The sequence below is a fragment of the Tachypleus tridentatus genome, chromosome 12, assembly GCF_004210375.1.
Source record: "Tachypleus tridentatus isolate NWPU-2018 chromosome 12, ASM421037v1, whole genome shotgun sequence".
NCBI lineage: Eukaryota > Metazoa > Arthropoda > Merostomata > Xiphosura > Limulidae > Tachypleus > Tachypleus tridentatus.
Genome location: NC_134836.1, coordinates 64,648,320 through 64,675,718, shown reverse-complemented (window position 1 = coordinate 64,675,718; position 27,399 = coordinate 64,648,320). Strand labels below are relative to the sequence as shown.

Sequence of the window (27,399 nt, the reverse complement as noted above, 5' to 3'; positions counted from 1 at the left end):
CGGTTTTTAATTGTAATTGTATACCTTTCTTTAATTGGATCTTTTCTCCATTGGAACTGTATAATCAAGCTTCTTTGTTACTTTTTGTTTATTAGGTTTTCTTAATCTTCTCTTGGTGATGCACACAACAGTGCATGGTCGCTCCTGCAATCAGCCCCTGCGTTCGATTTTATTGTTTTGCTGCCTTTGTGAATCTTTTACTTATGGTGATGTAACCAATTTGGTTTTCTAACACTATCTCCAAGACGTTTCCATGTATATTTTCTTCTCGGGTGTTGCTCAGACCAAGCATTATTGTAACAACCAAGCATCTATTGTAGATCATGATAAAATACCATGCAACTGAACAGTAATCAGCTATTTGTTTTAAAACCTGTTTAATTTGCAAAAAAACAACAACACAAAAAACAATGAAGATCTCTATAGTTCTTATGTATGACCCCTATCCAGTGCAGATGCATAAAAGTATTAACTGAAATATGTAGATTAATTGCGTTCACTCTAGTCTATCAGTTAAAATTTAAAGATGGCTGTACAAAACCTGAAAAGAACAAGCACATAAATTTAGACACTAGTGAATGGGTAAAGCGACAATGCATCACTAGAGATGTTACGATTAATAATAAAGAAAGTGAAAACTTAAACCTAATGATTGGGTACTGCTGTGGTAGGCAATGCCAGGATGCAAGCAACTTGATCTTACGAATTTCAGTATTAATATGTTGTATATATATATACATGTTGAACACATCAACAAGCTGTTCTACGTTATCAATGAGTCTCTTGAAAGCTAGTTACTATGAATCAGGCATGGATGAGATAATTTCTTCTGACAAACAGAGCATTGTATCAGATGTTCTCGAATTAGCTGATGAGGAGGAAAAAATGGCAGTCCAAATGCATCAGACAACTGACAGAGATTCACACATGAACTTGGCTACCTTATTGTTGAGGTAATTACACATTTTCAAAATTTCAACAAATTTTTATACACTCTTTTTGTGTATCTGAGCTCTCCAATGAAAGAGGTTACTGAAGAATTCTTTAGTTACACACTAAAACAGTCATTTCCTTTAGATGCTCTGGAACTCTCCCAAATGACATGTCGTTGAAAAATTTCTTAAACTTGTTCTCTAGTAAGATTAGTCGTGTAAAGATTTGAGAATACCTGGTCAGAATACCCTTGCTATATTTACTTATAGAATAACCAAATGACAAGGATAAAGAAGTTCTTCTTGTTAACATTTTTCTCTACTTATACAGAGAGATGGTATTTTTTGTTTTATAAGTAGTCGTTTATGGCGGAGACATTTTTGTTTGTTTTGAACCTTATACCGATACATCAGGTTTTTTTGCTTTAAAACTTCTGATCATCTCTTCCCCCAATTCAGTAAGGTAGGAAACTCAGAATTAACTCAATAATACATATTCTGCATAACCTCTAGTAATAGAGTGTATATTTTCTCTGAAACATTTTTAACAACTAAAAATAATATTATGGGTCAAAACTTCACACAGATTTCTAAATGAGACCTAACTAGAGACTTAGACAATAAAGTTACATTTTCTCTGAGTCTATACTCAATGTCCTTGTACATAATTCTCAGCTTTACCACTCTGTTATTTAAAGCTTTATGAAACAAAACTCCCAAACACTGCTTTCTTCTTCCACGTAATTAAGTATCTTAGGAATATTTTTATGATAGCAAACATACATAACCCTAAATTTATTGTAATTAAATACCATCTGTTACATGTTTGTCCAACTAACCAACCCACATATGTCTTTCTGCAAAATCATTACATATAGCTTGTCACTCAAACGACAGATATTTTGTATCATCAATAAACTTGGCCTTTAAAGTAACAAAATAATAGAAATAGTACCAACACAGATCCCTCAGGCACACAACTTGGAACATTAGTCCAATTAAACGGAACTCCATTGATAATAACCCACAGTACGTTAAATAACGACTGATGTAGATTTTCAATAACATTTTTTGTGAAATCCGAACAACAATTTTCTCAAAATTCTCATTATCTCACCTGCCTAGGAAGCAAAACCATCAGATACTTTAACAGAATAGTAAGACAGAAACTTTCTTTACTACGTACTGAGAATATGCAAACAGCATAGCTTTGGAGCAGACATCAGGAGCTGCAATGCAATTGCGGTTATATTCAGTGTATAACAAAAGATAACATTTATAACATTAATTGTGAATATAGTCTAATACATAAGAGAAAAAGCCCCCCTAATAAAGTGGTAAGTCTACGGATTTGCAACGCTCAAATCAAGGGTTTGATTTCACTTGGTGGACTATGCAAATAGCCCGATGTGGTTTTGCAAAACAAAACACACATACAACACACATAAGAGAAAAAAGAAGTCAAAGCTAAGGAGTATGATAACAACACAGGATTTTATATTGCTGATCTATTTTCAACAGATCAGTATGTTACAGAAGAAAATCATATAATAAAATATAATTCCTCTCAATGCCTTAGTGTTAAGTCTGAGGACTTATAACAACAAACATCGGGTTTTAATACCCACAGTGGGCAGAGAACATATAACTCATTATATAGCTTTGTGTTTGAAAGCAACCAAACAAACAAATGAAATCAATATCGCAAAAAATAATTAGATGTGAACTACAATAGAAAGAAAACTAAAAGAAGATATCTACATCCAATTAATGGATAACGAGCTGAGTTAATCTAGCACATACGTCAGCAAAGCGTAGAATAGAATAGACTTGCAGTATTTAAGGAACGTATATTTTAATTAGCTATCGTCATTACCATGCTGACTTTTACTATCGCTCTAAATAGATAGAATCGGAAGCTAATATTACTATTTTACACAAAAATAACCTTCTTATTGGCCCCTTACCTCCTAACATCACTTATCAAGAGTTAGAAAATGAAGAGAACAAACATCTCCTCAGAATAAGACAACTTCGCAGTTTTATTTATGCCTACTGCCATACACCAGTAGTCTGAGAGTATCATTCAAGACCAAGACCTCAGAAAAAATGTTGGAAGGGAAGAAAACAAAATCAAAAGAGTCATGTGACCTTTCCACATGTATTCAGATACTTTTATCTTCAAAATGTTCACGTCTTCTATCTTTAAGATGATAGCATTAAACCTAATTTCAGTAAAAACTTTCAAAATTTAAACAACTTTTATTTTTACATTTCTGCAATTAGGTTATTTTAACGAACCGAAAGAATTGATTAAACAGTTGTCAACAAAATAGAATTTACTGTGATTTGTTCTTTAGAACATTTAACATGTTTTTTTATGAAACTAATTACTTACCAGAAAAGTCAATATTAACTTTATTATGTTAAGTACAAAACGCACAATGCGTGACACCTCTTACGTTATATAAACATTAAGAGCATCCATAAAAATAAAAACATTTACAGTTGTCGCCCTCTCATTCTCCTATATGTTTGCCCTACAGTGCCACAGCAGAATGTCTATGGACTTACAATACCCGAAATCGGGTTTCGATACCGTGATGGACAGATCACAAATAACCCATTGTGAGCTTTGTGCTTACATGTAACTGTAAATAAACAAATGTATCAATATATGTTCATCGTTAAGTTTAGTCTAAGCCTAAGGAATAGTCTGACAACTCAATTGTCTACCATGATTTTTCGACCCGGTGTACCGATTTCAAACTACCCCCTGTAAATATTACCCCCCGGTAGTTTGAATTCGTTTTCATATTACTGGGAGGTAGGACAAAATCGATTTCAGGTTATCCCGGGGTAGTCTGAAATCGATTTCATCTACCCCTTAATTTCAAAATACTTCATCCCCGATATACACGTTTTAACGGTTTGTTAAAATGCTAGACGTTTTATCGCACTCAGTGTGTGTAAATGAAATCAACACATTAATAATAATGTAAAACTCGAATATTTATCAGGTTCTATATCTCATGCTTTCAATCACGGGGCTTGGCATGGCCTAGCGCATAAGGCGTGCGACTCGTAATCCGAGGGTCATGGGTTCGCGCCCGCATCGCGCCAAACATGCTCGCCCTCCCAGCCGTGGGGGCGTTATAATATGACGGTCAATCCCACTATTCGTTGGTAAAAGAGTAGCCCAAGAGTTGGCGGTGGGTGGTGATGACTAGCTGCCTGCCCTCTAGTCTTACACTACTAAATTAGGGACGGCTAGCACAGATAGCCCTCGAGTAGCTTTGTGCGAAATTCCAAAACAAACAAACAAACTTTCAATCACTCATTTTTATTTCAGTGCGCATAAAGAAATATAAAAATTAATATGTATAAATTACAATATATTGAATGAAGGCAGTATGAAGGACGAGCCCTTAAAATACCTTTTATCTTATATAAATCATCAATTTTAATAAAAAAAATAATAGGCCTTCTGCCTGTTATCATGCACTTTGATACGTACTCGACACGCGCTACAAATATTAAAAGCAATCATTATGTATGTCATTTTGGCGTTAGAAGAGCGGGTAATTTGAAATCAAGGGGTCAAGGGGGGGGATAATTTAAAGTCGATTTCATGTTACTCCCCCGGTACTCTGAAAATGATTTCATATTACCGGGGGTTAACTTGAAAACGGGGGTAATGTGAAATCATTACACCGCATGGTCAGGTGATTAAGCACTCGACACGTAATCTGAGGGTAGCGGGTTCGCAACCCGGTCGCGCCAAACATGCTCGCCCTTTTAGCCATGGGGGCGTTATAATGTGACGGTCAATCCCACTATTCGTTGGTAAAAAATAGCCCAAGAGTTGGCAGTGGGTGGTGAGTACTAGCTGCCTTCCCTGTAGTCTTACACTGTAAAATTAAGGACGGCTAGCGAAAATAGTTTTCGTGCAGCTTTGCGGGAAATTCAGAACAAACCAAACAATGATTTTATTTTTGTGTTCACTTTATAATTGGTTTTATATTTAATATTTTACCATAAAAGGCGAAGATATATTCAGTTTGAAGATGTAGGAAATCTAGTATCAAACTCTCCTTGTCCTTGTCCGTCACAATAATCCTTGTAATAATTGTGATTTATTACAAGTGCAGAGCTCTGGACAAACCAATTTTGCTTTAAAACAATTGCAAGGTCTTTTGTACATTTTCAAGATGTGCTCGCATGTCCTTTTTGATAAACAGCAACAATACATTAACTGCAGAGCTCACATCATTGAGTTAGGGCCTTAATCTACTAATTAAAAAAAGTCTGTTTCATACGTAAACTTTTATCACTTTCTCTCTCAAGAATCTTAAATAAGTTGTGATGTATTACTCATTACGTTCACTGCGCGTGAATCACGTAAACCCGATTTGTTATTAGTCTTCAAATTTGCACGTTCTTTTATTCATATTCCTAACTACTCAGTAACTAATTTATAGTTACGGTTTTTCATGTATGATATTTTAGCTTTGAACCTGAAAAATGCTTTAATCTACTTTCATGTTTAAAAACAACTCTTACGTTACCCTGTGGATAAGTATAATAATAAACCATATAATTAAATATCCTGCAAATAAATATAATCCCACTGCTATAAAAGTTTATATGGTAGTTGTTTAATTGCAATTCAGACAAGTAGGGAAATACGTTTTAAATACCATGAAAGTAGCTTGCAACAAAAACTTTGAATGTTTTTTTTTAAATAATAAAGTTACACTTATTTTATTCATTTAAAGCTAGCTATAGCTTGTATTTACCAATCAAAATAAATTCACAATATCAAAAATAATTAATAAGATTTGAAATCAAACGTAAAGCTTTGAAAAATAAAATAAAATCATAAATTATTAAAATAAAACGGTACTAAATAATCTTTATTGAATGTAAAAATAAATAAATCGTGAGAGATTTAGATAGTAGATTGCATTTTCTGAAGGCCTATTCTTGGAAACAACTAATGTTGTAATGCTGCATACTTATTTAAATATCGTAAATGTAGTTCAATGTATATTAGATCAACCTGATTAGAAACGCGGCCGACATAGCCAGATGGGTTAGACTCGTAATCTGAGGGTCGCGGGTTCGAATCCTCGTCGCACCAAACATGTCCGCCCTTTCAGCCGTGGGGGCATTACAATGTGCGATCAATTCCATTATTCGTTAGTAAAGATTAGCCCAAGAGTTGGCGGTGGGTAGTGATGACTAGCTGCCTTCCCTCTCGTCTTACACTGCTAAATTATGGATGGCTAGCGCAGATAGCCCTCGTGTAACTTTGCGTGAAATTCTAACAAAAATTGACTAGAAACACGCATAAAAGATTATGCAAATTTAATGACTGATTACAAGTCAAGTAGACGTGATCACGCGCTCGTTGAATGTGAAGTACCAATACATCACAGTTTATTTTAAAATCATGCGAGAGGAAACGATCAAAAAAGTTTACATACAAAGGAGACTCTGAAATTAATATATTAAAGCTGTAGCACAACGAAGTACTTTAGTGGCTGTGGCTGATGTACAGTCTGCTTCGCATGCTGAATTAGTACTGCTTTCGTAAGTAAAATGACATCTTTGATATAAATATTACTTTCTCAGCATATTCTTCATTGCAACATGATAACAAACCATACCATGCTAAGGCCCACAAGCGATTATTAAGACACGATGAAAGAAGTAAGCTGAACACTTAAGAAAGTACTTTGTCAAACGCCCTTCAAATGTCATTGCTGTACCTGAACAAAACAACTTCTTCAAATGCTTATATCTTCCTTCATCTGTTAACCAGCGAAATGTACTAGTGTCGAGTATCGTCTTAATACACTGATTGTGCAGTGAGTTTGAGAAGCGTTTGTTGTTCCATATGTGAATCAAAAATACCATCGTAAACGGTGTATGTGATAAAGGGCAAAGAACCATGCCATCAGCCTTTTAAGCGCATCCACATAAAGTTCTACATTGACCTTTCGAAGGGATTTCACATACAATATGGCTTTGAGTCCAATAGTGATGAATCAAAATTCAAACTATACGATTTTATGAGCTTTCTCAATGCATTATTTAGGAATTTCAAATGGTATACATGTTTGGTTATTGGCGTATTCATTGTATGTATGACGTTGCAACACAGACAGACTGCGAGCTACAACAACATGTGTATGGCTGGTTTAAATAATGTATGAAGCTTTCAAGGAAAATAAAGAAATAAAAAATCACCACCTAACTATTCTTTGGCAACCGCCTCTATGTGTATCTCTCCGAATAAATAACAAATTTCTGCTCTACATATATATTAAGCTAATTTTTTCTGGATATTGTCATAATCTTAAAAAATACTTAGACTACAGTGAATACAGGCACCTGGCCCAAATTTAAGGAATGTATTGTTGTTTTAAAGCATTCATTTAATGTAGGTTCATAAAAAATGTGGGTGAACCTGGAGAAAGAGACGTATGAGAAAAATTCTTGAAAGCCCCCTATTTGAATAATATGTTATTAAAATATTGTATCTTCAGTATGGTAAATATTTTTGCTTATAACTTGTCATGCCCGATCACTTATGATCCTTTAAAGGTCAAGATAAACACATAATAGTCATTTTTAAGTAAACTGTTAACTTTTTACACGTAAGAATCCATGGTTTTCAGTGTTACAGGTATCACACTCGTATTGACCTGACTCGAAGAAAACAGTGTGACCTTGTCCAAAGGCTCAGTTACAACTTAAATATGCAATAAAATGAAAAAGAATAATAAGCATTGGTGAAGTTCAAAATCTGATTTAGGTTTTATACTGCATCAATTGCAAGTTCCAGACATGCAGCTTTCGCCATGTCTTTTCAAATTTTGGCAAGTCTGTCATAAAAACAGACAGTCTGGACTTAAACAAGTTGTCTACAATTTTCCAGTTACATGTATGTTCATAAATTATCGATCGAAAGTAAATAGACAATCAAGATCCATGAGCTTTGTCTTCGAGAGCAGATTGAAATCATATATTCCATTGAATGAAGCTGCTGTATTACACCAGCTGGGCGTTGTCGAGATTTACTTACCTCAAGACTTTGTGTTTTTGCAGATCAGTTTTTTTCTGTAGCTATATTGATTAGAGCTAAAGTGAATCAGTTCTTATGTGGTCATATTGGTTAGAACTAAAATGAATCAGTTCTTATGTGGTTATATTGATTAGAATAAAAATGATTTGTGACAAATTTCTAGGCAGTTTTTCTTAAATGACCCATCAGTGTAGTATTAGATTACTTCATGAGCTTTTATAACTTTTGTCATGAACATTGCTTCATCGCCACATTCATCTATTTAAGTATCTTTCATTGCCAGATCATTGTCCTCTTCAAAGTTCAATAGAATGTCCCATCCTTGTTTACATATGCTGAAACCTACTGGTGCATTCTCGAGGATGCTATCTATCAGTTTCGTTGAATGCAGCTCATCACAATTTCAACAAGTTCTTTGACACGATCTAAGTATAATTGGAAGAGGTCTGCCGTCCTCGAGATAACGTCAGAAAATATATAATCTTTTTAATATTCTACATCGGTTACAACTTAAAATAATGCATCACTATTTAGCTTCTTTCCTGATTTTTTCTGCTATTGTCACAATATGTTTAAACGAGACAGTATTTTCAATACGTCACTGTCACCAACACGCATTTGTGAGCCACCTTAGGTTTTATAGCTTTATTGGGTTTCAACAAATATACTTATCAATACCAACATTTGTTTCTTCGTACAGAAAGTCAGTTTTCCAACCAGCACACTAAAAAAACACTGTTAAGTTACACTCTCTATGTTTTCTCCTAGAAGTGCTACATCTTGTGTTCTCCTGTCTCATTTCCAGTTGAAAGTTTCTTTAACCCTACTAGTCTTATTCCGCTGGCATGACCATTATTCCTTTTTAGGTGTGAACATACACACGAATTCAAAACAAATATATGAGATGACATTAACGCTGAAGTAAACTAGTTCTTAACAGATAATAATTATACCATATTTCCTGTTTTTACCACAGAATACAAAAGTTTTGAGATTTATGACATATTCGTCCTTTGCTATAGGTTCAACAATATGCTGTTTTTAATGGCATTTTCGAAAACCTCTTATAACTTTTTGTAAGAAGTATGAATGACAATTACGAAAGTTTTGAATGGTAATTAATCTATAAATTTTATCATCCAAAATCAAACGTGCTTTTTTGAGATATTAATGGTGTGTGCGTGTGTTTTATTACAGCAAAACCACATCCTGCTATCTACTGAGCCCACAGGGGAGAATCGAACGGCTGATTTTAGTGTTGTAAATATGTAGACACATCGCTGCACTAACGGGTGACTGCGATATTAGTAAAAACAAAACTTGCATAATAATTTGGTAGCACTGTATGCATACATATATCTGCAAATCATAGTCAATAATTTTGATGTCGCTCGAAAGAAGAAATCAAATAATAAACGTTTCATTTTGACAGCTTTCGTGATATCTAAAATTAACTTTTAAGATTTATAAAATAACATTAAGTCTCGTATTTTATCCTGAATAATGGCTCACATAACGTCACATGAGTAAAACATACAAGTTTATGGTTTTTGTAAAACTGTATAGTGCCATTTAGTTCAAATACTTATATTTCAATCTAAATTAATATAACTGACAGAAATTCAACACTTTGTTATACATACAAGTTACTTCTTAAAAAATGTGATGATTTTTATATTTTTATATATTCACCCCTATATCTTATTTATTACTTTTTGGCATTTTGTTGTGTGCTTTCTATTTTTTAAAACAATTTCACTGAGGTAGATTCATAAGTGAGTATTTATTTTATTTTTCTATTCAAAGATAATATATATTACTAATATCATATCATTTTCTCTGTTGCACTTGTAGAATAGCTTCAGATATTGATATTTTACCATATACTTGACTACAGTAGATTGTTAAACATCACTGGTCGTACTATTCTTGTTTTGGAACTTATAGTAAGAAAATAATATATGAAAAATGTGTAGTCGTATCATACTCATATTCACGATTACACTAGTTTTAACATTGCCATCTGTACATCATTTTACATTTACAAAATGATTCTTATGAGTTGTTTTGTGACATTTTTTCCCTGATAATATATAGGCTGGCTTTCTAAAGACACCAATAGTGTATGTAATGTACAACATGTTGAGTATTATACGTTTTACAGACATCTAATATTCGTCTATTATTGAATGGTAATTCCTGTTTCACCCTGTACGTAAGCCTATGAAACGTTGTAGAAACACATTTAATGAAGACCCATCTAATTTTTAATTGCTGAGAACTAACATATCTTTTTTTCATAAAATGAAAAGTTTCTTTAAGGTAACTTTTATTTGCCTGTGTGTAAATTAATCTTTGTGATATTACTGACTTTAGTTTGTAAGTACAACAACTGTATATATATTGTTTGTTTTGAATTTCGCGCATAGCTACTCGAGAGCTAATTGCGCTAGCCGTCTCTCATTTAGCAGTGTAAGATTAGAGGGAAGGCAGCTAGTCATCACCACCCACAGCCAACTCTTGGGCTACTCTTTTACCAACGAATAATGGGATTGACCGTCACATTATAACGCCCCCACGGCTAACAGGTCGAACATGTTTGGTGCGACCGGGATTCAAACCCGCGACCCCTGTGTGTGTGTGTGTGTGTGTAATCATCTTTTTGTGCTTTCTCTATCCTACTCCACATCAATGGCTGATCAGTAAGTTTGACGTTTATAACGATAAAAATTAGATATTTTGCTACTAACAATGACGTACGAAGATAGCCTATTTATGTAGCTGTAAGAAAAACAATAAACAAATTAATTTCTATTTTTTATTAATTTAGTTAGTTTTTGTTACAGGCTTTTCAAGCGGCCTTAACTTGACTAGCATTGCTGATGACTCATAATTGTGTCTTTTTAAGTAATATTTCGGGTCAGTAACAACTGCCCGTAAATTAATTAAAAATAAAACACGTAACTCCGAGAAATTTATAATACACACACGTATAATATATACACTCTTGTGCAAATTAATTGAAACAAATGGTCATTTTACAATATTTTTAGCATGGCGGCCGGTGTAGACTCGCTGGACCCGCTGATTTCCTTTAATAGTCATTTTTTAACACAGACGGCGTCATTAGCTGTGTTTTGCAGTACGGTCGATCTATTTTTGGGATATATGACGTCATTCGAAATTGCGTTAGAAGTGCAAGCAGATCAGTCATAAAACAACTTCTTACCAACTCAATGAATAAAAAACGGTATCAATGGGGTCTGAAATACAAGAACTGGACGAAAAACAATGGAGGAAGGTGTTATTCAGTGATGAGACTCATTTCTTCGTACAGGGCCAAAGAAGTCTGCATGTTCGCAGACCTCCAGGTGAGAAACTTTGAGAATCTCACATCAATCAGTTCGTAAAACATCCCTTGAAGGAGATGTTTTGGGACTTTTCCAGCTACTATGGCGTCGGAGGCTTACATATCGGAAAAGGTATGATGCGAGGACCACAGTACATCGAAGTTTTGTAGAGAAGAGTCGTTCCAGAATTTAAAAAGAGATATCCAGATGGATCTGGCATTTTTCAGCAAGATCTGGCTCACCCACACATCGAAACTTGTGAAGAATTTTATGACTATGAGGGCTGCAAAGACCAATCCTTGGGCGAGGGGGGCAGTCTGACAAATCAGACTGAGAAACACTGATATGTTTTATTAGCATTTTGGATAATGCTTTAATTTTAATGTAATCCTTGTCCTAGGCTGAGTCACGTTAGTTATAGCACTATAACATTTTACTTCATTGCTATTTCAAATAATTATACCTGTTTTTCTAGACGAAGAAATAAAATGAATACGAAATATTATTATAGAATAACCAGAAAGTAGTAGTCAAAGAATATTAACCAACCGGTGTAGGTGTTTTTGTATAGTAAAGCCACATCAGGCTATCTGCTCAGCCCACCCAGGGGAATCGAACACTTCATTTTATCGTTGTAAATCCGTAGACTTAACGCTATACTAGCGGGGGACATTAATTCCCTAAAAGTACTTGAAATTTTAAATTAGGAAACTTCAACTTTTTGAAACCAGCAGCTTAAAACAACCTAATTTAAAATACATAATGTAGAGATTTGTGAAAAATAAGAGCTCGGTATAAAGATAATGATATGTGTCTGTTCACAGTTTGATAATTCATGACGATTAAGTTACCCGAGCTGGTAATATCATTATAAAAGAAACATAACATTCTACTCTTTACTTCAAGGCCCGGCATGGCCAAGCGCGTAAGGCGTGCGACTCGTAATCCGAGGGTCGCGCGTCCGCGTCGCGCTAAACATGCTCGCCCTCCCAGCCGTGGGGGTGTATAATGCCACGGTCAATCCCACTATTCGTTAGTAAAAGAGGAGCCCAAGAGTTGGCGGTGGGTGGTGATGACTAGCTGCCTTCCCTCTAGTCTTACACTGCTAAATTAGGGACGGCTAGCACAGATAGCCCTTGATTAGCTTTGTGCGAAATTCCAAAAAACAAACATCTTTACTTCAATTGCAAATCCATCACGACAGAAAAACTTGAAGCATCTTTATTCGTAACGAATCTAGATTTTGATTGCTACCAATATTATTTTGATCTCCAATATTTATAAATTGACATTATATTGAATACACTAACGAACTTGTGGCATCTTGCATTGTCTTAAATATTTTATGTGATAGTTTAAGACACCAGTTTTAACTACAAACTTAGTTTCTTATGTCGAGGAAATAACGTTAAATAACATTCTTTTTAAATAAAATGTTTGAAAAGGCACGAAACAAGTAAAGACAAATTAACATAGAAGGTTATCTGCGCTAGTCGTCCCTAATTTAACAGTGTAAGATTGAGGGAAGGCAGCTCGTCATCACCACCCACCGCTAACTCTTAGACTACTCTTTTACAAACGAATAATGGGATTGATCGTAACATTATAACGTCCCCACGCCTGAAAGGGCCAGTATGTTTGGTGCGACGGGGATTTGAACCCACGACCCTCAGATTACGTGTCGAGTACCTTAACCACCTGGCCATGCCGGGCCGCAAATTAACATAATAATGTTATTTGCCTTTATATAGTTATCTAAAATAACGCTCGTGAAATGTTTCAATAAGCTGATAAGTGTAAAATTTATCTTATTTTTAGACTCAGTTTTCTCAGGTACTTTTGTAGTAAAATTATTCTCTTGGGGTACTTATAGCCCTACATTTAAAAACTATTTTGAAAACACTCGTCTCTGCATTTTAATTTTAAGAACAATAGTATAAAAAATTTAAGGGCTTTCATAGGTATATGTTGTGTAATGTGTACATTATTGTTTTCAATTCCTATAACGATGTTTGAAATATAACATCCTATGCTCTAGTATAAAAAGGCCTATTTTCCTACCATATAATAAGGTATGCCTTGAATTGTGTCATGCGAAAACATTTTATAGTAATGAAGGTAATTTTAAAGAGAAGAAATTCGAAACGTTCTTTTTTGTCTGCACAACATGAAAATAATAATAACACTTAATTCTATTTATAATACTTTAGAACATTTTTGACATATAAAAGTGAAACAAATGAATGTTTTATTTAAGAGATGATTATTTTAAAAGCTTATTTTAAGAATATGACCGTTTATTGCATATTAATTTGGGGTTATTAGGAGAAAAATAGAGGATATCTTTTGAAAACGTTTATGAAAACAATTAATGAACTCTAAAAAAAAACCTTTATTTTGCACGTTTCTAAAATTAAAATCAGTTATGAAAAAGTTTTTCAGAAATTAAACACGCTTAAAACAAAATAGCTTCCATTTTTGTATAATCCAGCTGAAAAGCATACTTTAACAACCTGCACTTACACTTATAAGAAACCCTAACCTAATAACGAGATGGACTACCATATGCTTGATTACAGCTTAGATACGATATGGTTCTGACTTCATTACTTTCTTGCAAGTATCCATCTCGAACTTTTGACCATTCCTTAATCAATATAATCTCCAATCTAAATGACGTTGATGATGATAGGCTATGTTTCGCGATAATTTGGTTTTAAACATTTCATATATTCTTGACGGGATAGAGATCACATTATTATGTAAGACAGAATAAATGTTGGAAGTTTCTGTCATTGATCCAATTAAATGGTTTTAACTCCATGACTTATTGCATTATCCTCCTGGAAGTAATCATTTCAGGTTGGGTAGGAATAGAGCACTGATGGGTGTACCTCGTCAGTTTGAATGGCCAAACGTATTCACGAGAAAATTTGTGTCATTCAGAGAAACCAGAACTTTTAGCATAAGTATGTAAATAGGCTTCAAAGCGTCATACTGCCTCCAGGACCATACACAGCGAAAGCTTTGTATGATGGGTTCATGATTTCATTGAGCTGTCACACGCTCTAACTCTACTACCATAGCACAATAATATGACGTTTGATTAATTTGTCCATATTCTACATTTTGGGGAGAGCAACAGTCCGGCACGACCAGGTGGTATTGGCGCTCGACTCGCAATCTTAGGGTCGCGGATTCGAATCTTCGTGTCACCAAACATGATGGCCCTTTTAGCCATGGGGACATTATAATGTGACAGTCAAGCTCACTATTTGTTGGTAAAAGAGTAGTCCAAGAGTCTGATATGGGTGATGATGACTAGCTGCCTTACCTCTAGTCTTTCACTGCTAAATTAGGGACGGCTAGCGATGTTAGCCCTTTATAGCTTTTACGCGAAATTCGAAACAAATCATACTATTGGTCAATGATCCAATCCAAATTATCTTGGAACCACAGGAGACGTTTCTTTCGATTATTGGTAAAAGTGGTGGCTTACATAAGGGCTAACACTCATAAAGTTTAGCTTCCTGTAGTTCTTTACTCATTAATCTAGTGAAAATGAATGTTCCTGGCCTCTTATTAAAGTTATTCTGCATTTCATATACTATTAAATATCTCTTAGCTCGAACAGTCCTCAGAACTTTGTTCCTATTCCTACATGATATCCTTATTCTGACCACAACTTCTCTTATTAAAATATTTTTTTATCTCGGAATTGAGGTACCCATCAATCGATCCCCCAAAATAAAACTTCGTTCACATTTTATGCCTTCCGTTCTTCCCTTTATACGGCTTGTATGTTTTTTTGAAGTCAAGAACAAAGCTACACCAGGAGTTATTTGTGCTCTACTCACCACAGGTATCAAAACCTGGTTTCTACCGTTGTACGTCGACAGACCTACCGCTGTACCACTGGGAGGCCTCTTTACATGCCTTGGCATGGTCTTGTGACGCAATCTGAGCGTCTCGAGCTCTAATCCCATAACGAAACATGTTCGCTCTTTCAGTCGTGGGAACATTAAAACGTGAAGATCAATCTCATTGTTCGTTAGTAAAGAATAGCCAAAGAGTTAAAAGTGGCCGGCGTTGACTAGTTGCCTTCCCTCTAATCTATCACTTAAAAATTAAAGACGACTAGCACAGATGGCCTTCGAGTATTTTTGCATGAAAATCAACACAAAAAACAAACCTTCCCATTACTGCGACAACTGAAGCTCATGTAATTTACCACGATCATTAATGAGAACCCTGTTCTATATTAACATGAAGCGAGGACTGGTCTATTCTGGGAGTAGGGTTTCTTATATTTTAACCAATGGATGTATATTTCTGTTATGGTAACTTACTCAACCTAATGTAATTGTAGCAAACGAAAATTTATTTTACGTAACAGTTACAGATTAGCCGTATTGTTTAACTTGTGTAAAGTTACGGTTTGCTAAGACCGTGCTGTAAAAATAACTACAATTTAGTTATAAGTTTTCACAGTATAACTCATTCACGGTGGAAATAAAGGTAGCAAAGACAATTTTTCACGCAGGTTTGTTTGTTTGTTTATTAATTTCGCGCAAAGCTACATGAGAGTTATCTGCGCTAGCCGTTCCTAATTTAGCAGTGTAAGACTGGAGGGAAGGCAACTAGTCATCACCACCCACCGCCAGCTCTTGTGCTACTCTTTTACCAACGAATAGTGGGATTCACCGTCATATTATAATGCCCCCACGGCTAAAAGAGCGAGCATGTTTAGTGTGACGGGAATTCGAACCCGTGACCCTCAGATTACGAGTCTAGCGTCCTAACCAACTGGCCATGTCGCGCCTTTTCACGCAGGAAAAACAAAAACGGCTAATTGTGAAGTTACTATCCTTAAAAACATTTAAAAACTTTCCAAATAAAATTCAAGTCCTTGCAAAAAAACGAATCGGTCGCTAGATTTAAGTAACAGTAAACTGTTCGTGCTTATTTTTCATGTGTAAATATTGCTCATCTGTCTTAATTGGAAATAACTCTTGGGTTAGTGTTTGAAAATTTTGCTTAGCGTCATTTATTAACTAATAACAGAGAGCCAGACACTAAGTTCGAAGTTAAGCCTATTCTGGTTTTATTCTTATACACTTGATGAATTGAGATTTTACGCAACAGTCTGAGAACACAATTGATGATTCAACTCAGTTTAATCATTGTAAGTTTGTACTGCCTCAAATATATCAGTATGAATGAAATTATAGTGCTTACTAACCTATTTCTAATTCAAACATTAATCTTCCAAAATATGGGCCAAGTATGACCTAAGGATTATCGTGTGAGGACTTTAAATCCAAATGTTCGTGTCTCTCGTCTTGTTATGTGTAGTAGAAATGACTGTTAAATACCACTTTTATGGTTAGACAAATGGAATTCGAGTTTTCGATTTGTACAGTTAAATGTTGTGACCCTTCTAGCCTATCAACTTAAGAAAAAAACAACTATAAGATGACTGCTTTTTTCCAGTTTTGAGCAAATAATCTAAAACAAACTTCCAAAATATATACCACAGTATCACATTTATTCTAAATTATGTAAATACTTATTCAATGAGCACTAACAAGTTGTTCTAAATAGCTGATTGTTTTTTTATTAGAATATGTTTAATTAGAATGTATAATACACCACAGCATCACATTTATTCTAAATTATGTAAATACTTATTTAATGAGCACTAACAAGTTGTTCTAAATAGCTGATTGTTTTTTTTATTAGAATATGTTTAATTAGAATGTTAGCTTTCACATAAAAACTTATTAAATATTAGTCTCGAAGCTGTATGCTACTATATCTTTGGTATAAACTTGTATTTGCAAAAAGAACCAGTCGTGTCTTTTAGCAGCCAAAGTTCGCACCCGTTTAATATACATAATAGAATAAAACTTATCCTTTGAAAATAGCTGTGATCAGGGAGATCGATATCTCCAGGTTTTTTTTTGTGTTTTGGGGGAAGATGTATTATTGCCTTGTTTCGGGCTCCATGTTGAGTCCTTCTTTCTCAAATACAAATGATTAGCTATCTGAATATATTCAAGGTTGCACAGATGAATTAATAAACGATTTGTAGTTAGATTAAGAAAAAATACATAAAAAAATGTCAGTTATTGTGTATCCATCTCCATTTCACATATTTAAAGGTGACAATAGATGTACAGAGTGATGAATGGCTGGCTGACTGAATAGATGGATTGATGTATTACTGTATATATACATACAAATACAGTTACGTCTTTATTATTGTCTCTCCTGTATCTGATGAGCAGCCAGGCAATCAACTACTGTGTTTGGATTCCTTCACTACGAAATCCTACTTATTAGAATGAATGAACGTGTGGTAACAATGTGATGAATAGCAATATAATTTCTACAACTTTCGTGTCTTCCCAGTCTACCAATCAAAGCACAAGTAAAATGTGATCATACATACAAAATTAGAAAGCATTTATTGTTGTTACGACTGTCGAAATTTTGTTTTTGGTTTACAAACTAAAACAAACACAAAGATTTGATGACACTGTGTTTGTTACGTGAAGTTTCCGTTAACTCTTTGTTTATCATAAGAGTATTGAATTCTTTCTTAGACTCTTAATCTTACTATATAACGCAGATACGTTCATTTGTTAATTTTTGATACGCGATCTGAAACAATACATCTACTGCACGAGAAACAAACACCTTTGTTTATACATTATAACTATAAAATTAAATTAGTTGATAATATTTACGGATTGACTAGAAGCATGGGTTCTCTGTTACTAAGTGCCCAAATAGAACAGCTATATCTCTGCGGACTTATAACACTAAAATACGTGATGGGCAGAGTTATCCTACGTGTATTTGTTTGTTTATTGAATTTCGCGCAAAGCTACTCGAGGGCTATCTGCGCTAGCCGTCCCTAATTTAGTAGTGTAAGACTAGAGGGAAAGCAGCTAGTTATCACCACCCACCACCAACTCTTGGACTACTCTTTTACCAACGAATAGTGGGATTGACCGTAACATTATAACGCCCCCACAGCTGAAAGGGCGAGCATATCTGGTGTGACCGGGATTCGAACCCGCGACCCTCGAATTACGAGTCGAACGCCTTAACTCACCTGGCCTTGCCGGGCCTCCTACGTGTAACTTTATGCTTAATAAAACCAATAGTTTGTGTTATTCGTATTGTGATAAGAATGCATTGATTGGTTAACGATATATTTTGCACTGTAAAGGTGCTAATTGGTACGTTTAACCACTATTAAACTATTAGTCAATTATACTTACATGTCCAACGCTGGTACAGTGGTAAGTCTACGAATTTATAACGCTAACATTAGGGGTTCGATTCCCCTTGGTGGACACAACAGATAGCCCAACGTTACTTTGCTATAAGAAAACATGCACACACTTAATCACATTCGACGGCAATGGTATTGATTAAACTTCTCTCTATGTTTGTGTGTGAAACATGAAAATCTTATTTTAATCACAATTGATACAAAATATGAGTGATCCAAAAAATCAAATTTATTAAAGTTTGACAATTGTTGTTTAAAGGTGAAGGTTAACCACTTTTATCTAATGATGGTGTTTGTTAGTATATTTTGAATTTCGCGCAAAGCTACACAAGAGCTATCTGCGCCATCCGCCTCTAATTTAGCAGTATAAGATTAGAGGGAAGGCAGCTAGGCATCGCTATCCACCGCCAAATCTTGCTCTACTCTTTTACCATCGAATAGTGGGATTGATCCTCACATTGTAAATCCCTACGGCTGAAAGGACGATCACGTTTGGTGTGACGGAGATTCGATCCCATCACTCTCAGAATGAGAGTCAAACGCCCTTACCACCTGGGCATGCAGGGCCATAATGGTATAATTTTGTAAAATGACCAAACTTCGACAATAAAATCAAATAGAAATATTATCTTAGGAAAAAGAACTATACTTTGAGGGTGATTAATTGTTTCGTATGTATTTTAGGTTGGTTACTAATGTTAAAAACATTAGTAACCGCTCTCTTTTGGTGCTTTCTAGTGAACAAATGTTATGGGACATACATTTTATTTACTATCTGATATACGTTTAGTTATTTGAAATTTTGTGAATTACATTAAATAATAATTAGTTAGCAATGTGTAATAGATTTAATATGTAACATGGGAGCAATTAATAAGTAATTTCTTTGCTATGACATTGAATAATTAATTTTCAACGGCTACTGTGAAACATTGTCATGGACAAATTTGTTTAAAAAAAGAGGTGTGTATAATTATGCAAAAAAGTACCTACGGTGTGATGAACTTAGTATGTATTTACATTATTTTACACAAATTTTGAAAAGTAGTTCTGCACACATGATCAAACGCATAGTTTGGTGATGTATATGGCATTCATCATGAACTACTGGATGCACTCATGATATGTGATATTACTTGACAAAATGTATCTTCAACGGGTTATATTTATTTTTGAACTTCGTGTGCTATGTGTAACAGAACTGTTTCAGTACGGTAGTGTTTTATGTTTGGTTGAGTATTTAATTTCAAGCAACTGAACTATTGTTATAACATTAATATTAATTGGATTTTATATCTGTTCTGTGATATTACACTATCGTTTAACCTTGTGTGGTTGTAATTTAGTTTGTTGCTTGAAATATAACGTTATTATATTACCATAGTTTAACCTTGTATGGTTGTAATTTAGTTTGTTGTTTGAAATATAACGTTATTATATTACCATCGTTTAACCTCGTGTGGTTGTAATTTAGTTTGATGCTTAAAATATAACGTTATTATATTGAAATATCCAGCGATATATTTTAGACGTTTTAAAATGTCATACAAATTCAATGCTATCAAAAAAGAGGCAGTAATTCTCAATAGCTGCGGCACTCAATTCCTTTAGACAGGATTAAAGTAAATCTATCTATTAGATATTTATTTTTTATTTTATTAGCTATATTTTTATACCCCAGCAATACCAAGCATGGGGCGAGTGTGTATATCCCATTCGATTTTATTACTCATCAGGCTATCTAAATGCCTATTTTTAAACTGAAATTATATTACACAGGCTTAAAGTAATCTATGAGAACGTGATCAAATACATCAATCAGAAAATTTTGACTTTCTGAGTCTAAAACTGTAATTAGATCTCTGATCGGTCAAGAGATGACGAAGCCACGCGGTAAACATTTGTACTTGAAAAAAATCAACACAGAACCATTCTACGAGTCGCTATAATCGCGGCCGATATACACATGTATATATATAACTATACAAATTCATGCTTGCCTGTGTTTGAAGTTGTATGGATCAATCTTGGAGATAGAAGAAAATAACTGTTGCCAAAACACTGTACAAACCTGGATACGTTCACCAAACCATATCTTTCTAAACAGCTCAGATCCTTAGTTTTATTAAAATTTCTAGTGTGATGAAATACCATTTTAAGTACAACTATATGACAGAGTAAAAAAACCCTGCTATTCCAAACATTTTAAAGCGCTACCTACAGGATTAAAAAAGAGAAAAGCACGAGAGCTAAAACGATAAATTCAATGAATTATTTAGTTCTTGCTCACATAGTTATTCTGAGCCTGTTGATTATAACAGATATTTAACGGTAAAAACTTATAACCAAAGATATACCCAGTTAAAAAGGAAGACAGGAAATTTAAGACGTTAGAATTATTAATTCAATTATCCAAAGAAAATGCAGATGTGGAAATTAATTGATATTCATAAAATACGCACAAGCTCGTGTGGTGCGTTACTTAATAATGCGTGTAAACAACAAAAGCTACTACATACATATTGTACAGAATATTATAATACACTAATTAATAAAAACCATATTAATGTTTAACTTATTATTTTCATAGTTGTATAAAAGAAACATTTCTTAGCTCTTAAACTAATGACAATAAAACCTGATAAAATGAATATCTATATTTATACAGATATCTTCAAAACGTCTTCTCCATGATTTGCTTTTTCAAACATATAAAATAAGCGGTCTTAAAATCTTGTTTTAAATACATGATGAAACAAAAGTCGAGCATCATCATGATGTTTTAAGTTCTACTCTTAGTATGATTCATCGACGCTATAGTTGTGTTTCATTAATTGTCACAAATTAGTTTATTACAATAATGTGTTGCGATGTCACTAATCTTGAACAAGGGGCTAGAATTATCTTGTTGTGACGTCATGTCGTGTTCTGAACACTTAACATTTCAAACAGCTGTAGTGGCATGGAAGACAACTGACTTTTGCATTATTCTGACATATAAAATACAAACAATAACCCGAAAACAATGCTACATTACATATAATGGTTCACACAATAAAAGAACAGTATTGTTACTTTTCAGTTGTTGCCTCTTTAGAAAAGTAACCTTCTCGATGGAAGATTTTCCGAGCACGTTTGTTGTTCACTTGCCTCGATGCAAATATATCATGTGTGCCTAAAACTAAATTATTTTGTTATTTACTAACTTAATGAATACATTATTTCAGTAAACTTGGGTTGATCAATCCAAGCTTCAGGTCCCCCAAATTTGTCGAAACGTTTCAACAACAATTACGCACAAGATATATCAAGTACACACAAAAAAGAAATGGCAAACACTATTTAAATCACTACATTTCTCTAGCGGATGTAAGCAACAATATCAAAATAATCCATGATTTATTGTTGTTGTTTTTTTTCATTTCTATGCATTACATATAAAATTTAAGAATGGTTTCCTTTTTGTTTCAGTTACGTTTCCTGTAAAAATAAAACGCCTCTCAGTACCACGTTGGGTTCGGAATGGGACGGATCACGTGATTCTTGACTGTGAGTATAGTTACACTGTCAGTGATGTCCGTCTTGTCGTAAAATGGTTCTTCAAAGACCAATTAGAGCCAGTTTACCAATGGATTCCTGGATTGGAGAAACGACATGTGTCAGGAATTTTGTTAGGTAGACTCAACTTCAATTTTTCAGTTGATCCAAGTGATCGTTACTCTCGGTACCGTGCTCTTTATATTCTCAAACCAACTTTAGAAATAAGTGGGAAATATACATGTGTGGTTACGTCACTCGCTAGTCAAGACTTACGTCATAAAGAGATGCTGGTTTATGGTAAGCATTAGTAATATGCACTATCACTAAGGCTGATTTTTTTTTTTTTTAAATGGCAAGAATAAATATAGTAATTAATCCAACATTAGTATAACTTTTATCATCATCTGCTAAGGTGAAAGAAACAGATATTGTGACACACACGCACATAGTCCTGAAGTTACACATTCTTGTGAGGTTTATAAGTTACCTTGTTTAACAATCAAAATAACCTGATAATGTTTCTGGTTTCCAATTTGTGATTAATTTCTTGGCATTTATATGCTTCAATACATTGTTCATAGCTACTTGCCAGTAATGGCATGTCGTGATTAAAATTACGCTAGTTATATTTATTTTATTACTTTAAAATCTGGAAAGACACTTTTAGGTGTTATTTACAGTTGATGGGAAACAAAATTATGGTTTCTTATTGAAAGTAATCTATACGCAATGTGTCTTTATATGTTTACCGTTTAAAGAAGTACGAACATTCAGATATCTTAAGAACCTATACAATAATACTGCACTGTAACGATATTTTCAATATATGCAAAAAAATATTATATTTGTGAATTTAAATACGTAAAATTATGATAACTGTACATCCTTGGAAAAAGTAACTTTTTTATGTTAAAACTCATAATAGAACCAGCATGAAGCAGTATAAGCTCGCGAAATTAATAGTATTTTAAAAATGGTTTTAAAGCTAACAACATTTTTATGTTTTAATACGACAACTGCGATATATGAAACACACGAGGTAGCATACAATGTGATTATTACAGTTGCTGGCTCGATTCTTTCCAGTTCAACATCATATGGTTAGTGCAGAATTTAAGTGTTATAAGTCGTTAGTAACTTGAATTTTTTATAGTAAACTATTCCTAGTTGTATTATTATTACCGGAAATTTTATTAGTATTAATTTCATTAATCAGAATTATGTATTTTTTATCGACCTACCTCAATCACTTAGTAGTAAATTTGAAAGCTTATAACACTAAAAATTGGGTTTCCTTACACACCATTGGCACAACCACAGATAGCGTATCAATAACTTCATGCCCAGCAAACAGTAAACAAATTGTATTCCTTTAAAATCTATTTAATGATATAATAAACTTCTGGCTGGAAATTACTTGTTTTTAATTTATCTCGGATTCAGTAAAACATTGTCGTTTATTTCTTCTTACCTAGCTCCAGCAAAGAATTTTTCCGTATCTCACAGCAAAGTAGCAACATCGGAAACAGACATATTTTGCGAAGCAACTGGTTTATATCCTCGCCCAGAGATATCTCTTAGTGTTGTTCTACCAGATATTCAGAAGCACACGGTGTTACAGGGAACTAAGAAGCAAGTAAACCTTACAAATGGAAGCTATTCCATATTACTTGCAAGGAGATTTAGTGAAAGAGATTTAGCCAAAGCGAATGTTCTTATTCTGGAGTGCAAAGTCTACATTCCAGGAACAAATTACAAAATAACGAAAGAAATTTCCTTTTACGCAGGTACTTGTCTTTCTTCTTTCCTTTATATTTCTCCAATTAATGTATTTTCTAAGTTGATTACATTGTTTATACATAAATGTGTGTATTTATATATATATGTATATATACAAACCAAAATTAAAAATATGTGATAGAATTGATACAAAAAAGCAAAAAAAGTTAAAGTTTTTAACATTTTTGTATAATTAAACAGAATACAGATTCAAAACATAGTACATGTAATCTAATACAGCTCTTCGCTTTCAAGACAGTTTCCAATATAGTGTTTTCACATTATATTTAGTGAAACTGCATGGTAAATGAGAAATACTGTCGTTTATTTAAAATCTAAAATTTCCTATATTCAATGCAACAGATTTATTGTAGTAAAAATATTTTTTTTTCATATACTTCTCCTAAATGGTGATTGCAATTTCTAAACATTTTAAATACTTTTTAATTTTATTATTTCTTAAATTTTACAACTAAAATTTGTCCTTTACTCAGTTTATGAAACTGTAAGATATTTTCTTTTTATGCGTAGTACAGAACACATTACAACCGAGGCATGCGAGACACGCCTGACACTGAATAACATATATGGTAATGTCTGGTTACACTACACATTATTCAGCTTCGTTACAAAACTTTGTGTTTAACGGTATCTAACGCCCAGCAGATCAAGCATATACAAATTGTCAAAATACGAAAACATAATAGCAACCACAACACTAAAAAAATACTTAAAAAACTAACTCAAATTAAAGATATTGATTACTCGAAAATCGAAGTAAACAAACTTGTCACCAACTTCTGTGTGTGTATAATAACAACACGAACATTCAACTATATCGTGACAAAATTTAAAAATACGAAGAGATAGTTAAAACATTCTACGGGGAAAGAAATACGAGTCGAATGTTTTGGGATTTAAGTCGTGTGTTCGAAAGTTGATCAATATAATTATTTTTATCTTACCTGTAAGGAAAACTGAAAATGAAAAAAGCTATACCATTACAGTCAATTTCTCTCGGCAACTATATTTCCTTTATTATCATTCTATTAGGGTTTATTTTGTTGTTTCATAAAAGTGGCTAAGTTTGCGGAGCTTAGCTATTAATTTTAAAATAAAATCTCAACCAATGTTCAACCATTACGTTTTTGTCTGAATGTTTTGTATGACACAACACTACAGAAACATAATAACAGCGTGTTAAAGTGCTTTAAGTCTACATATCCCTTCATATACATTCAAGTTCTTTACAGTGTTACATATGAGTGTTAACTTCACCACTATACTTTGCAACAGAAAAGTTAAATTTCTCGCATGATATCTCCGTAATGACCTTACCTCTTTCAACTGCAGTTGACCGAACATTCAGCTTTCAAGATGTGCTGACGAAATAGACACCCTTTACGACATAACATAAAATTAAATTTTTCAGGAAAACCGACAGTGAGAGAATATTCATTTGGACTCAACCCGACTGTGAGATTACAGTTATGGATCGTTATTCCAATGCGACGAACCTAGGAAAAAATTGTACAAACCCTGTTAATTTAAATTAATCGACTTCTTACCGATTTAATCTCATATTGTTGTCTTCGATGAATAAAATGCGCGATAAATGTAAAAAATGTTGAACTGAAGATCGATTCATTGTGAATTTCTGTTTTCCTATTTTCTATGTTTCAAAATTTATATACATATATATATCACACACATATTTCTTATCTTATAAATGTTTTTTATAAACCGTACATTCTTGTAACCTCGTTTATTTTTCAATTAAACCATCTTGCAGGCCAAAGTTTCAAATGGGTTATGTTTCCCGGTGGGACAGCAGTAAATTTACGGACATACACCGCTTCACTTTGTGGTTCGATTCCCAGCGGTGAATAGAAAGCAGATAATGTAATGTAATTTTCTTCGCAAACAACCAATACATCAGTACTGTAAAAAAGATACTCTCAAACCATCCTTTTTCATGTTAAATAGCATGAGTTATATATTGAAAGATTTGGAAAATGATTGCATAATTCCCTAAAATTTAATATGTCGTAATTCTGGATGTGCACTAAAAGTTGCACTTTTATATATAATTACAAGTTCTGTGTTATTTTATAGAATTTATGTTTCTTTGTTTTTTTAATTTTGCGCAAAGCTACAAGAGGGTTATCTGCGCTAGCCGTCCATAATTTAGCAGTGTAGGACTAGAGGAAAGGCAACTAATCATCATCGCCCACTGCCAACTCTTAGGCTACTTGAATAGTGGAATAGGCTGTCAAATTATAACTCCTCCATGGCAGAAAAGGCAAGCACGTTTGGTGTGACGGGGCTTCGAACGTGCAATCCTCGGGTTAAGAGTCAAGTGCCTTAACCACTTGGCCATGCAGGGCCGGAATTTATGTTGCATAGCTAGTGTTGTAAAAATATAAAATATCCAACTTTATACACTACAAATCGTTGTGCTCGGGTTGTGCCAGCATCTTCATTTCGTTTTAAAATGAAGAAAATTTTAACAATGGAGTCATCATGATATAACGATTATTCTCCTAAAGTAAAATCAAACCTAAGAGTTCAAATAAACAGAGCCACATCAAGCTATCTGTTGTGTCCACCGAGGGAAATCGAACCCCTGATTTTAGCGTTGTAAATCCGTAGACTAACCGCTATACCAGCGAGGGACCACCGAATGCTATAAATACTGCTGAAAATAACCCCCATACACACACACCGTCTGAGAACACAGACCTAAAAACCTGTTTTTGCTACCCGTAGTGAAAATAGAACATAATGTAACTTTGTGCTAAACAATAATCAAACAAATATAGATATACTCATCGTTTTTATCACAACTTCTTATTATAACAAAACCTGACCACATCACGTAACAAGTTTAAATTTACATGTGAACTTATCTCTTACATTGACATTTGTTCTCTTCTATAAAGCTACTTCACTATTCCTTGAAGAAAGTAAATGAATGTAGACGGGCTCGGCATGGTCAGGCTGTTAAAGCGTTCGAATCGTAATCTGAGGGTCACGGAATCGATCTTCGTCGCTCCAAACATGCTTGTCCCTTCAGCCGTGGGGGCGTCATAATGTGACGGTCAATCCCACTATTTGATGGTAAAAGAGTAGTCCAAGAATTGGCGGTGGTTGGTGATGACTAGCTGCCTTTCCTCTAGTCTTATACTGCTAAATTAGGGACAGCTAGCGCAGATAGCCCTCGTGTAGCTTTGCACGAAGTTCAAAAATAAACAAACAAACAAACGAAAGTAGTCGAAATCTTATTTCTAGACTTGTTGCAAAGGTAATAATACTCATTAGAAACCAAGAATATTTCTTTTGTCAAGTTTTTCCTTTACAAAACCATCAGAATCCAACTCAGCTATCACTGCTTAAAAT

The 27,399-nt window shown here is 34.0% G+C and overlaps 1 protein-coding gene across 1 annotated transcript in view; it reads left to right on the top strand.

Moving 5' to 3' along the window:
* Positions 1-810: 810 nt before the first annotated feature.
* The window catches only part of LOC143235644 (uncharacterized), a 29,604-nt gene continuing 3,015 nt past the window's right edge, over positions 811-27,399 (top strand). The window contains exons 1-4 of the mRNA XM_076473871.1: positions 811-953; positions 7,756-7,823; positions 22,153-22,518; positions 23,697-24,008. Of these exons, the coding sequence (XP_076329986.1) occupies positions 811-953; positions 7,756-7,823; positions 22,153-22,518; positions 23,697-24,008 (889 nt within the window). The remainder of the gene's footprint in view (positions 954-7,755; positions 7,824-22,152; positions 22,519-23,696; positions 24,009-27,399) is intronic.